At 33.6% G+C, this 13,550-nt stretch overlaps 2 protein-coding genes across 4 annotated transcripts; one reads left to right on the forward strand and one right to left on the reverse strand.

Moving 5' to 3' along the window:
* Window positions 1-1,455: 1,455 nt before the first annotated feature.
* On the reverse strand, window positions 1,456-8,435 carry LOC122630131 (F-box only protein 33). The gene is made up of 7 exons (XM_043814283.1): window positions 7,896-8,435; window positions 7,459-7,553; window positions 7,198-7,389; window positions 6,718-7,119; window positions 6,381-6,629; window positions 6,107-6,302; window positions 1,456-6,042 (listed from the first exon to the last, which is right to left on the reverse strand). The coding sequence occupies exons 1-7, from the start codon at window positions 8,373-8,375 to the stop codon at window positions 5,911-5,913; spliced, it is 1,746 nt and encodes a 581-aa protein (XP_043670218.1). The 5' UTR covers window positions 8,376-8,435; the 3' UTR covers window positions 1,456-5,910.
* A 118-nt stretch (window positions 8,436-8,553) lies between these two features.
* Window positions 8,554-13,477, forward strand: LOC122630128 (MAU2 chromatid cohesion factor homolog). Of its 3 annotated transcripts, none has more exons than XR_006327419.1 (9): window positions 8,554-9,097; window positions 9,320-9,499; window positions 9,571-9,849; window positions 9,925-10,171; window positions 10,263-10,510; window positions 10,731-10,936; window positions 11,011-11,213; window positions 11,318-11,666; window positions 12,186-13,477. XR_006327419.1 is itself a non-coding variant. In XM_043814280.1 (8 exons), the coding sequence occupies exons 1-8, from the start codon at window positions 8,873-8,875 to the stop codon at window positions 11,515-11,517; spliced, it is 1,788 nt and encodes a 595-aa protein (XP_043670215.1). In that variant the 5' UTR covers window positions 8,554-8,872; the 3' UTR covers window positions 11,518-11,753. The 3 variants fall into 3 exon arrangements, 1 of the variants encoding a protein (XP_043670215.1); XR_006327420.1 differs by having other exon boundaries at window positions 12,604-13,477; XM_043814280.1 differs by lacking the exon at window positions 12,186-13,477 and having other exon boundaries at window positions 11,318-11,753.
* Window positions 13,478-13,550: the final 73 nt, after the last annotated feature.

Here is a 13,550-nt window from a genome sequence, read left to right on the forward strand (position 1 = left end):
TTTTTACACGTTTCTACACATTTCCTTTTCCGAATGGAATGTCAGTGTGCTCTTTTGCACGTAAATTAAATTTGTGTACGCATGTCTTGTGTTCATCGTGTTTTGTGTATGTTATGGCCTTTAATCGCGCAATATCGTGAATAGTTTTCATCTACATAACTAAATATGCATCTCTCTCTCTCTCTCTCTCTCTCTCTCCCTCTCTCTCTCTCTCTCTCTATGGGCACACTCTCATCTAAACGCGTTTATAAAGATAAAATTATATATGTATATACGCGAATAGACGACTGGACGTTCGTTGAATTTTCGCGAGGATTGTTAGATCGGCATTTTTCTTTGAGGAGAGTTGGACCGACACGTTCGATATCTTTTCACGTCGATATTTTATCATTTTCCTCATTCCTATTCGTGTCATTTTAAATCTCTCATTTCCTTTTTACGAGTAAATCGATCACACGTATAGCGTCATCTCGTTCTCTCATACCCTCATTCGTTATTTCCCTTGCTCTCTCATCGGAATCATACTCGATCAAAAAACACCTCATCTTCTAGGAATCATATACTTCGTGCATTCATCTTCGTTTTCATGTTCGTTTTCTTTAGACCTACATATTTTAAAGATTCTTCGTATCTTTTTTCGTTCTTTCCTCTTTCCTTCCTTCTTTATTCTTCCTTATCAATGAGCACCCATCTAGGATTTTAATATTGGTTTCTTTTATTTTTAGTTTTATCACAGATGTTTTGTTCTTCATCATATCGCTTCGTTTTATTCGATTCCTCTAATCTCTTCTCTTCTTTCTTCTTATGGCCCACTCGGTACAACATATATGTATAATAATAATATCCAACAGCAGGATTTACTGGAATTGACGTCGCACATCCCCCACCCCTTTGTTCGCTTCGTTTAAATCTTGGCGTTATTACGTTTCCTCTTTCTTATTTTAAGCCGACATGATTTAATCACAGCTCTCCTCCATCTTGGCGTTCTTGTGCGCGCGCTCAAGAGGAATTTGTTATTATTATTAGTATTATTATTATTATAATTATTATAATTATTATTATTATAATTACTTTTTTTTCCTTTTTTATCGCGACTGTTTTCTTCTTCTTCTTCTTCTTCTTCTTCTTTTTCTTCGTTTCTTCTTTATTCTTGTTTTCTCGTTACGATCACGCACACTAAGGCCTGCCTTAGTACAAAAATATACATTCGCGTCTTAAAAAATAGATCTTATAGCATTCTGTACTGGCTAGCGTTCGTTTGATATTTTACATATTTTATGTATTTTGATTCTTGGCAGGCTGCTTAAGGTTAATTATCGGCTATGAGAGAACCATTATCGAGTGAGCCCTCGGAACGAGGAATACAGTGTGTTTGTGTGTACGTGCGTGTGTATGTATGTGTGTGCGCGCGTGTATGTGGGCATGTATGTGTGGTTTTACTACATACATAATACGTGTGTATGGAGGCTTCCTGTTCTTTTTTTTTTCTCTTTTCCGTATCTCTAAACGCTAGCTGTCTTTGCGTGACACGCACCACACACATCACCCTTATTTTAATTGCTTCTTAATATCCTTTCGCTTAATCTTTCGCATTAATACGACGACGAACATATTCATAAAATCGCTAACATGTGTATATATATATATATATATACATACATACATACATATGTGTGTGTATATATATGTACATGTATATATACATATATTAAATTTTTCCACCATCGAGCGAACCGGAAATTAAGAAAAAAAAAAAAAAAAGAAAAAAGGAAAAGAAAAGAAAAGTAATAAGAAAAGAAAGAAGGCCCAATAATGTTGGTAGCATTTTTAAAAGAATAAACCACAGAAGAGATTCACGAGAAAAATCTTGCTCCCTATCTCTCTTTCTCTTCTTTTCATTCTTCCGCCTATTCGCATATACATAGGAAGTACGTGTTCCTTCATGAGTACGATGTCCATCGTGATGCAACGTGCAGCTCGCTTAACTTTCATGTATAATATGTGCGCGCGCGCGCGATTGTGTATGCATATTTTTTGTTTAAATACACCTTTTTCGGCAGGTTCAGTCTTATGTTTGTTGTATATCGTCGCGCTCTATAATCAATAATACATATACGCACGCTGTGTACCTTCGCGTTGTGCCCATATTAAGCGGCTGCACATTCTTTGTTCTTTTCTTCTTATTTTTTTTTCTTTTTTTCTTTTTCTTTTTAACGCGCATAGATGGTGCTACACATTATCATCTAGATTTATTCTTTTTTCTTTCTCACATTTCATCTTTACTTTTCTATTTAATTTTTATCTTGTTTCTGCTCTCTCTCTCTCCCTTACACGCGACACACATAGATAGATTCTTCGCAATACGAATGCAACATGCATGGTCTTTTACATACACACGTACTCTCTCTCTCTCTCTCTCTCTCTCTCTCTCTCTCTCTCGCTCTCTCTCTCGCTCTCTTGCTCTCATTCACGGTCTCGTAAACACCGCGCGCACGCGAGCATGACTTTTTTTTAATAATATTTATAAGCACGCGATTTCGAAGCTAAAGGAAAAATTATGCAAGAATGATCAAAGGAATTATCGTTAAATGAAAAAAGAAATAAAAGAAAGAAAGAAAGAAAGAAAGAAAGAAAGAAAGAAAGAAAGAAAGAAAGAAAGAAAGAAAGGAAGAAAGAAAGAAATAAATAAACAAAAAGAAAATCTAAAATAAGTAAAGAAAAAAGAGGGGAAAAAGAAAAAACATGGCGGACTTACGCGCGTTAAAATGGCGGCTAACGAGCGCGCGTTATTCGATTATTATACGAGTCTTATTTCGCGTTAAGACTTCCTTCTCTTTCCCCTTTTCTTTTTCTCACACATTCTCTCTCTCTCTCTCTCTTTCTTTTTCTCGTGTTACATCGTTCAATGTAAAGTAAATACAATTAATTGTTCACGCGCATGTAGTACGAAATGAAAGGGCTGTCGCAGACGCATATCTTCTTCTATCTTAACCTCTAGTCATTTTTTGATAAACGATTGGTTTCGTTATTACCAAATGGTTCGACAAAAAATGTCTACTAAGGATTTAATGATTAGCTTTTAACGTGTACGTGTATGTTTCTTCTCTTTCTTTCTTTTATATCGCGAACGTCGCGCGTCAAACGTTTCGTCAAAATTACTCTTACATCGCGACTCAGGTACATATTAAGGCCCGTTCATCTTGTATTATAGCGGCATCTTATCGTTCTCTCTCTCTCTCTCTCTCTCTCTCTCTCTCTCTCTCTCTCTCTCTTCCTCTCTTTCTCTCCCGTTTTTACGTGTTCGCTCGAAAGGAATATCGTTCCCTCATTTTACATACATTTTTTGTGCCTCACACTCGATCGAACCTTTTGCATTCGTGTATTTTTGTATACATATATACATACATACATATGTAGATTTGTATATATATATATGCGTGTGTATATATATATATATATTACACGTATTACAACATTGTTTTTCGCATATCTTATTCTTGACTTTACACCATGTTTGGGGGGGGGGGGGGGGGGCACATTATCGCGGCTTTCTTTCACATATAAGTGTGGAAATACTTCTGTTTTGTTTTTTTTTCCTTTTTTTTTGTTTCTTTTCTTTTCATTTAAAGATTTCGATGAAGTGTATGTACAGGATCACATATAAAAAAAGAATGGTATAATACGTGACTACGATGTACATACGACGACGTTAATAATTATACAAGGATTCGAAAAAAGTAAATCGCATCTCAGAATAGTATAACTGTATATACGTTGGTTTCTTGGTTTCTTTTCTTTTTCTTCTACTTTTTTTTTTCTTTCTCTTTTGTTATTCCTCCTTATTCTTCAAGTTATTATATATGGTTCCTTTGTAAACAACATTCAAAATCGTCACCATTATTAATCGCACGATAGAAATGCGAGTGCTTTTTACTGCACCCGAATATTAAACGTTTAAACTTCGATAGATTAGTAGTTACAGATATACCTACATATATATATATACATATATAAGTATATAGATATATATACATATACATATGTATATACACATATATGTATATATACGATTAGCAGAGTTACTTCCTTCGATCTTCGTTAGATATACTCATGTTTCGCATATCGGCGATCGCTAAGAGCATGATGGAGAAAAATGGTACGTACAGAACAAACGGTTGTTGATCACAGTTTATATGATATAACACACATACCGCCGTACAACATTCCGCATGATTCATCTTCTTCGGCTATCTCTTGTATGCATGTACTACTTGGCCGACTCCGGCGTGCGCGTTCACATTTAAACGTTTCTTGTCGCTTTTTTCTTCTTCTTCTTCTTCTTCATCTTCTTTTCTTTTTTCTTTCTTCCTTCTTCTTTTTTTTTTTTACAATTGCGTCCGATTGGTTTTGGTATTAAAAATAACCTCGGAACGCCATTTGACTTCTTACTTTGAGTTCTCAGCTCTGTACCCCTGTGCATTTAATACAAACTACGCAATACTCGTTTAAAGTATGTTTAATTCTATCGAGTTGTTTTTAAATATCCCTTCTTAGTAGTGTCGCACAGCATGCTCTTAGCGAATGCTTGACTCCTTTGTTTATCTACATTCTTTTTCTTGCAGTGGATTGGAAAAATATCCGTTAAGAACGATGCTTTTCTCTTCTACTTACAGATAACGTTTTTGGAATTTTCGTATTAGTTTTCCTGTGGAAGATCATGGGATCGGACCTCTCTCCCTTGTTTAATTGTTTCACGGAATTTCTCTCACTTCTATCCCATAGATGATCGTCTTCCTTTTCCAAGTTATTTACCTTGGTTATTAAATATTATCTTTAATGACCCTGTAGCAACAGGTAGACGTCAAAAATGCTATCCATATAGCGTTACCTTGACGTTTTCGTTTTCTTCTTTTTTTCTTTTCTTTTTCTTTTTTCTTTTTTTTTTTTTTTACATATTAACCTTGTTCTCACATACACCAAGGTATTGTTATATCTACACGAAATTTACTTATTATTCTTTGCAGGGTATCGATGATATTTGGGTGAGAGGAACGATCGGTAAAGTAAAGATCGCGGTGAGGATATATATACCTGATAAGTTTACGATTATCATTGTCAATATAAAGACGCGATTCCCTGCATAGCTTCTCCAACGAAGAAAAATCACAGCATAAATAAGTCATTCCTACCATCCGTCGTAAGGATTATAGAAAATCGTTCTCTCTCTTTCTCTCTCTTTCTCTCTCTCTCTCTCTCTCTCTCTCTCTCCCTCTCAATCATTGCAATTTGTATTACATTGTAATTTGCGTTCAATTTGGACGTTTCGTCGTGAGAAAGACACGAGAGGTAGGCTTATCGCTAGAGCATTGGGGATTGATCGTGTACTATACATCGGTAATCGAGCTTACGAACATCGATGATCCACGATCTATAACACCGTTAACTATCTCCCTTGGTTGTGCCACAAATTAGTTTTGTGCATATAAGGAATAAATCTTCCTTGAAGGAATGGTTTAAGATAAAGCATGATCGTTAAAGAAGGAACATTGATGCACGTTAAACTCGCAAACGTATAGCGCAATGTAAATGCGAGCTCCATATACATATCACATCCATACAAGAATTGGTAATATCACGGCGCGATAGTACGGTACGACTATTCTCATCCTCTCTACTTAATAAGTTACATCTAACAACTAGCCGACGGATGGCAGTATGCGTTAATTAGATTTTGGACTATGAACTCATTATACGTATTCACCGCGTTGCGTACAAAAAAAAATCTTATAGAAAAATAAAGAATATAACTTTACAACTGTACTTCTGAAAATGTTCTCCTTCCATAAGTGGTCGTGGCTGTTAATGGATAGTCCTTGGATGACATTTTCTTGGCATTATTTTTCTTGGAAGTTACTTCTCGTCGCGCAGGATAAGCGGCATAATGACCTCCCTGCTGTCACCGGCAAATGGATTCAACACTACCGTTGGTAACTCCGTGTTCCTCAATGGTGCCCAATGTTTACCCATTATCTCTTGTATTTCCTGTAATACGAAGATAAGTTATCATTAATTACGCCATTAGGAGAAAAATAATGCATGTACTCACATGCGTGATGGTCTCAGTCTTGTGCCACGATTCGCTGTCAGACGCAATATCACTTTCTGCAAATACAAGAAGTTTGAGTGTACTTCCTCTGAGACGTGCGATAGCTAATAAATTTTCTTTGTAATATTTGTGTCCTATAAACACCATTTCCACGAGTTTAGTACACTTCCAAGCCACGAATACTAGGGGATCTGGGCTGTAATAGATTGAAAAGTAAATTTACGTTTGATTTTCATTAATTATTTGCATCAAAAGTACGATGCAAATTAGTTACCTATCCGGCTCATTAGGATCGTCTGTAGCTGGAGTATTTACCGTAGTATCCATAGAATCTATCCATATGAGTGATTTTAATGTGTGAGGATACCAATTTGATAATCGATGTAGTACCTCTGTATTAAATTTTTCACAGAACAATACTTTTAAGTGCGTCAGAGGCATGGAAGGGCGAAGAATTTCCGTATCTAATACTTTTACACCAATGTAAGAATGTATGAGATTTAGTCGTAGTTCACATTTTGGACTAAAAATGAATTTGATTAATATTACACCGGTTAATGAAGAAATAGCCATTTGGAGATATAATATTTTACAGAATAATGTTAACATACTTCTTTTGAACGAAATACTCCCAAGCTGCATTTGATGTTCCTAAGTAATCGTTATGCCAACCATGTACATGTATTACTATCGTTTCCATGGTGCCACTGTCTAAAGCTCTGAGTAAGGCATCATTAACAACGTCATAATCTACTGTCAAAACAGTCAGTCTGATAAATGATTTAAAAATATATTCTTCCAATTCTATAAAGTCATAATGGTCTGGGTCATCCTTGACGGATGCTAGACTGAGGTGTGTTAGATGTTTAGCATGATGTAGAAGTAATGGTTCTAAAATTATATTGGCATTAGTTGCTAACTCTTCTATGTATCCTAAACTCAGAGCTTCCAAACAGTTAGATGTTTCAATAATTTTCACAATGGATTTCATTAGAGAGGTACTGTTCGTTGGACTATAAAGATTCATAAAAAAAAGTCAGATTTAAATATATCCTTTAAATATCTTTAAAACAATATTTGTACAATTCTACCTGTCAGTCTCGCTTTCCATGTACCAATTAGGACATTCAAATATGCTACTGCTATATTCCAAGAACAATTTTCGTAACTGCCTATTACAACTTAATTTTTTCAAAAGATGAGAAGTTTCTACAATATGACACGCTATGTCACATCTTATGGTTGCTTCGTGTACACTAAGCCCAAAACAATCTGCCAGAAACCTATAAAATTATATAATTCAAATTTATATTAACATCATAAATTTTTTGTTACAAGCACGAATTACCGACCTAGCCCATGAAATACTATCCTCGTCTTTCAGAACAAAAGTAATTTTTCTCCAAAAACTGGGATGGAATAACGCATATCTCCAATTTTTACAAACCTGTATAAATTAGGACAGGTACATTAGATTCAATTAGAGTATGCCATAGAGATTTTACGTTCATACGTATGTATTACTATTTTGACAGTATTACTTTGATAGGTATATTCTTGATTTTGCAAAAATTATATATATATATATATATATAAACGAATATTTATAATATTAGTAAGTTACAAAAAAATCTCGCGTAACGAGCATTCAACCGTTACGATTTACACGCAATAGATAGAAAGGTCGAGTTTCGTAAACATCAAACGGCTATGTGAAATATAATCGTTTGATTACCTACTGTGTCAGGTCAGTTGACAGGACAAAAAAAAACAAAAAGTAGAAGTATACCTGAGAGGCTTTTATCCTGTTCTCATGTGGCAAATACGAAAATATTTCTTGCAAAATAACGCTGGGCAGATTGTTCCAGCACGAGTTGTTATCCTCTTGTTCCATTTCAATGGTACGATTAGGAAGTATGCAAGACGAACAGCTGTTTGCCTTCATCGAAGACAGCTGCCCCTCGCACTTTCTTGACGTTGCCTCTTCTACTGTGTCACTTTCTTCGCGGTGTTTTAACATATCCAGCCGAATTTCACCTCCATTTCCGGCGTGTAGCATTTTTAGCCACTCGCTGGCCACCGTTGTCTCAATTAATTCGGCTAAATGCCTCTGTTCTACGGTTCTACGGCCGTATGAAAAACCAATACCCAAACCAAAATACGAGCGAGGTATTGCGTTCAACTTGTAACTCCCAACCGCACCGCCGTACCTACAGTTGTGTTGAATCGTGTGTACTCCTCCCGACGATTCTTCGCGAAAATCTTGCATCCGATTGGTCGGCGCACACGTTCTACGCACACGTCAACTGAAATATGCCACTTTCAGCGAGCCCTTCGGATTTTCTTTTTTTTTTTATTTTTTCTTTTTCGTATGATTAGTGAAATGACACATTTTTGGGCACGCAGTAACGTCAAAATTTCTTAAGCCGATTCATGCCTCTTTATGTATCTCGTAGAGTGTTAATCTCTAACGTAGATGATTTTATGCGCAATAATTCGCGCGTAGTATACACACGCGTTCATATTACACGTACGTGCGTGTCAAAAGTCATATTTGAACTTGACCAAACACATTGACGTATTAAAGAACTTTTAAAACAATGATCGGGTTACATCCGAATCTTTAAAATGTGCCGATTATTGTAATTCAGTTGCAAATGTGGAAACATCCTGATTGGTGTATTTAAATGATCCAATTGTTGAATATACCGTGGCCTTTCAACAGGCTGAAAGGGTCGGAAAAGTATTCGTCCGAGAAATGTCAAAATGGCGTCTTCTCAGGACGCTTGGTATCTCTCGTTGTTAGGTTTAGCTGAAAACTTTCGGACATCGAGCCCACCAAATATTAAATCATGTATTCAGTGTCTTCAAGCTGTCTTCAATTTCAAACCACCACCTCGGGTCGAAGCTCGTACTCATCTACAACTTGGAAACATTCTTCTTACTCACACGAAAAATATCGATTTGGCGCGATCACATCTAGAACAAGCGGTCAGTTTTTGATCAAAACTTTATTGATTTGTATATTTGATATCTTTTCTATTAGGATTTTTACAGAGTCATCCTTCTTATATAACTTATTATTTATTTTGAGAACTGCATAACAGTGTAGTTCTCTTTTCTAACCTCTTTGTATGTTTTGATGTCAATATTATTTGTGTTACTATCAACAGTTACGTTTGAACATATTTTTAAATCGGCATTATTTTTTAGTGGCGTTTAAGTCAAAATATAAACACTTTTGACGATGTTAAATTTGAGGCAGCAAGTGTAGTAGCTGAATTGTACGAACAACAGCAACAGCCAAGTTTAAGTAAACCTATATTAAGGAAGGCCATAGAACTATCTCAACATAATGTTTATTGGCACTGTAGACTTATATTTCAATTGGCGGTAGGTTCCATAACGATTTGTCTCTCTTTACGATATATCATATTAATTTTTTATATTATTTGTGTTTTTAGCAAATACATGCATCCGAAAAAGATTTCGTCGCAGCAAGTAGCTTGCTGGCTGTTGGTGTCGATTATTCCCATATTAGTAATGCAAGTTACACACGTGTATTATTTTTATTAAGTCGATGTATGCTCCTATTAATAGACAAGAAATTTACGGAAGTCCATACACTCTTAAATTCAGCCGGTCACCATGTTGAAAATTGGCAAGGAAGTCCACATCAAAAAGAATACTTAAAAGTATATTACTTGGTGCTTCAAGTTTGTCATTTTCTTATGGCTGGTCAGGTAATGATAAAATAATTATTATTTATAAATCATATTTGTTGATTTATCTTATATTATATTTTTATTACATAACAGGTAAATAGCGTGAAACCTTGCTTAAAACAACTGCAACAAAGTATACAAACGATCATGTCTCCTAATTGGCCAACGGATGATGTAGTTACGGGTTCTAATATAGGAGATATGTTCATATGGATGCCAAAGGATCATTTGTATGTTTTGGTTTATCTTGTAACTGTTATGCATTCAATGCAAGCTGGTTATATGGATGAAGCACAAAAATACACAAATAAGGCTCTTACCCAAATCGAGAAATTAAAAAGTACTGAAACAAGTATATTCATAAATCCTTTGAATTTATCTTCTTAGTTTAGTATAATAAATTTATTTACCTATTGTGTTTTGATTCACAGTCGTTGATAATAAGCCGATACTCTCTGTCTTTCAACTCATGCTATTAGAACATATAGTTATGTGCCGCCTCGTCATGGGAAATAAAAGTGTGGCACTTGCAGAAATAGCCCAGGCATGTCAACTTTGTAGGCGGCAACCGAGATTATTGCAAGGCCATCGGCCTCAACTGCATGCTCTTTTGGGATTATATGCAATGTCTATGAATTGTATGGAAGCTGCTGAAGCTCAGTTTACAGCTGCTCTTAGGGTTAGAAGATAGAATAATTAAGCAAGCTATAAAAGTGATAAATACGTTACAATAAAGTAAAATTATCAGTAGGTTATAAGAAATAATTTAAATATAAATCTGTGAGGATTATAGAGAGTTATTGTTGATACGTATTTCACATATATTATGTACATATCAGATATTGTGGCGGTTTAAAATTTGTATGCATTTTAAAATAATATAAAATTATATATTACAGACATCTCAAGAACGAGAACTTTGGACATTTGCAAATTTAAATTTGGCCATAGTATACCTTAGAACAAAAAGAGATGCAGAGTTGGGTGCTTTAATGGAAAGAATAAATCCAGAGTCCTTACCATCGCATTCACATTCCTTGAGAGCAGCAGCATACTATGTTCAAGGTCTCCAAGCTTTTTTTGGAGCTAGACACAATGAAGCCAAGTGAGTAAATTGTAAGAGAATATAGTTAAAATATCTACAAGTATATAATCTATGTTGCTTAAAAATTTTTTTAGGAGATATCTTAGAGAAACGTTAATAATGGCAAGCTCAGAGGATTTAAATAGATTAACTTCTTGTAGTCTCGTTTTGTTAGGACATATATTTCTTTCATTAGGAAATAGTAGAGAATCTATGAATATGGTTACACCTGCCATGCAGCTTGCTTCCAAAATACCAGATGTACACGTACAACTATGGGCTACTGCTATTCTGAAAGGTAATTGCATCTAATTTCTGTATGTGTGAGTGCACGCGTGTGTGTGTAAATATGAACACGCATAAACTGATCTTTTACACTTTATTTTATCTTAAAAATTTTAGATTTGTATAGAATTTGTGGAGATCCTAATCGTGAAAGTGAAGCATATCAAATGCACTGTACATTTTCTCAAACTCTCTTAAAGGATCATTTTCAAAGTACACAAATGAGTGAACATGCTCTTATTCAATGGACAGACGGTCCCATACCTGTTTTGCCAAATGACCCACCACCTTCCACATCTCAAACAATTCTTCAATAAAATTAAAAAATACCAATTTTGCTTATTTACTTAAAGTAAATGGTTGTTAAATTATGAAAGTATATATATCAGATTTGCGTGACAGTGCCGTTGAACGATCACGCAAAAACGGGCAAAAAACTAATAGTGCAAAACTTAATACATAAAAAGTAAGTTTGTTATATCTTTAGAATTCATTTTATACAATGATATGTGTTGATTCCGTCTTCAATATGAAAAACTTATTTAGACTATCAGAAGGGCGTTTGAATTATTATTATCTTTAGAACAATATAATATCCTTTAGTATAATATTTCTTCTACAGCCTCTATTTATAGTTTTGATGATATGAATAGAAAATACGCGCATCTTGATAAAACATATGTATATAAAATTAAAAAAAAAATTGTTTTATTTTATTTTATTTTATTTTATTTTTTTTTTTAAATTATAAACTTTATTCCAAGCGAATTTGATATAATATTATAATGCAATACAACATGTTTTATGCTACATATTGGATATGATATATCTAATGAATAGTTTTACTTTTTATTATTACAATAGAAAGCACAAATATTTTTATCATTACTTTTTATATGTTGCTGCTAAAAAATTAATATTAATTATGCTTTAGTTTTTATTAAAGAGAGATTAGTTTTAGATTAAATTAGATTAACTATTGCAGGGTTAACATGATAACATCATACCAAAGTAAAGTAAGTCAAGATAATGACAATGATAAGAAATGATAATATTGAAGATAATCAATAATTGATCATAATTGTGATTACCAGAATGACTGATGAATGTTCTCTGTATTAGTCTTATTCAAAATGAGATACAACTTATTTTATATAATGGTAAAATGTACAGTGAATTTTAACAGTCCAAGATAAATATTTTAATAAATTTCTAATAACACAGAGAGAATTTTATAAAATAAGGGAGTAATATATTAACTAGCCTCATTTGCGATTAATTTCATTTTTTATTATAAATCGAATCGAAAAACATTTATTTAATTTTCAAACGCTTTTCTGAAATAATCTGTTTTGCAGCTTTATCCACTATTAAATATGTGATTTGATCTTCATTTTTTTCAGTCTGTATCTTTTTTTTTTAACACACCATGTATCTGATACATATCAACATTATAAAATTTTACATGGTGTGATCAATAGTTGGCAAGATGACAATAATGTATTTTGTTGTAATCTGTTCTGATAAGTTTATCAAAGTAGCCATTAAAAATATAGGCTGTGGTGCAGATGGATGGTTAAGATATAGTCACCGATGCATTTTTATAAATTGGAACGTAGTTATACCTGGTATAACAGTACCTGCAAAATATTTTGTAAAAAAATGTTATAGTACTTATAGCATATATTAAATGCGTATAAGCGCGCGTGTGTCCTGTGTGGTAGTTTTTGCTTGATATGAGTCCATATATGTATGTAGGGTAAATATTACCGCACATAATATGATATAAAGTTGATATATATATACGATATATATCGATGTGCAAATATTAATTCTTGGATTATAGTCATTCTTTTTACTCAAAAATTAAATTAAAATGTTTAATCGATAGTAATTGCTTTATATTTAGATCAAACATGCTATAGTATAGAAATATGCAAATGAGTATTATAATAGTACAATAGATTAAGGGAGTAGGTTATTAAAGGCAAGATTACAAATTAAAAATGAACTTGATTGATGCTAATACAAGCAATACATAAAAAACATAGTATATGGGGCCTTAGTAGACTATAAGAAGTGATAAATTTTGCCTAAAACTACTTACTCCAATAAATTAAATGTTCGTCATGTATATATATACTCGAAATTACAAAGTTATATATAATATGGTATATAAAACAAATATGGTTGAAACCATGAACTAGTAACATTATGTAAAAATATTTCTTTGTCTTAATGTAATTAAAATGTAAGCAAATAAGTTGTTTACTAGAATCGACTTTTACTTTCTAGTTCCTACTTTTCTGCGTTTCTGATATCTAATGTGACTACAAAAAATAAATATATA

Source organism: Vespula pensylvanica, chromosome 6, assembly GCF_014466175.1.
Source record: "Vespula pensylvanica isolate Volc-1 chromosome 6, ASM1446617v1, whole genome shotgun sequence".
NCBI classification, from domain to species: Eukaryota; Metazoa; Arthropoda; class Insecta; order Hymenoptera; family Vespidae; genus Vespula; species Vespula pensylvanica.

Bases quoted from the DNA above. Each gene is read 5' to 3' on its own strand.
- LOC122630131 (XM_043814283.1), bottom strand. From the start codon at position 8,375: ATGCAAGATTTTCGCGAAGAATCGTCGGGAGGAGTACACACGATTCAA. The intron at 7,554-7,895 runs GTATACTTCTAC...TAATTTATACAG, and splicing joins ACAGGATAAAAGCCTCTCAG to GTTTGTAAAAATTGGAGATA. The intron at 6,043-6,106 runs GTGAGTACATGC...TTCGTATTACAG, and splicing joins AGACTGAGACCATCACGCAT to GAAATACAAGAGATAATGGG.
- LOC122630128 (XM_043814280.1), top strand. From the start codon at position 8,873: ATGGCGTCTTCTCAGGACGCTTGGTATCTCTCGTTGTTAGGTTTAGCT. The intron at 9,850-9,924 runs GTAATGATAAAA...ATTACATAACAG, and splicing joins ATTTTCTTATGGCTGGTCAG to GTAAATAGCGTGAAACCTTG. The intron at 10,937-11,010 runs GTGAGTAAATTG...AAATTTTTTTAG, and splicing joins GCTAGACACAATGAAGCCAA to GAGATATCTTAGAGAAACGT.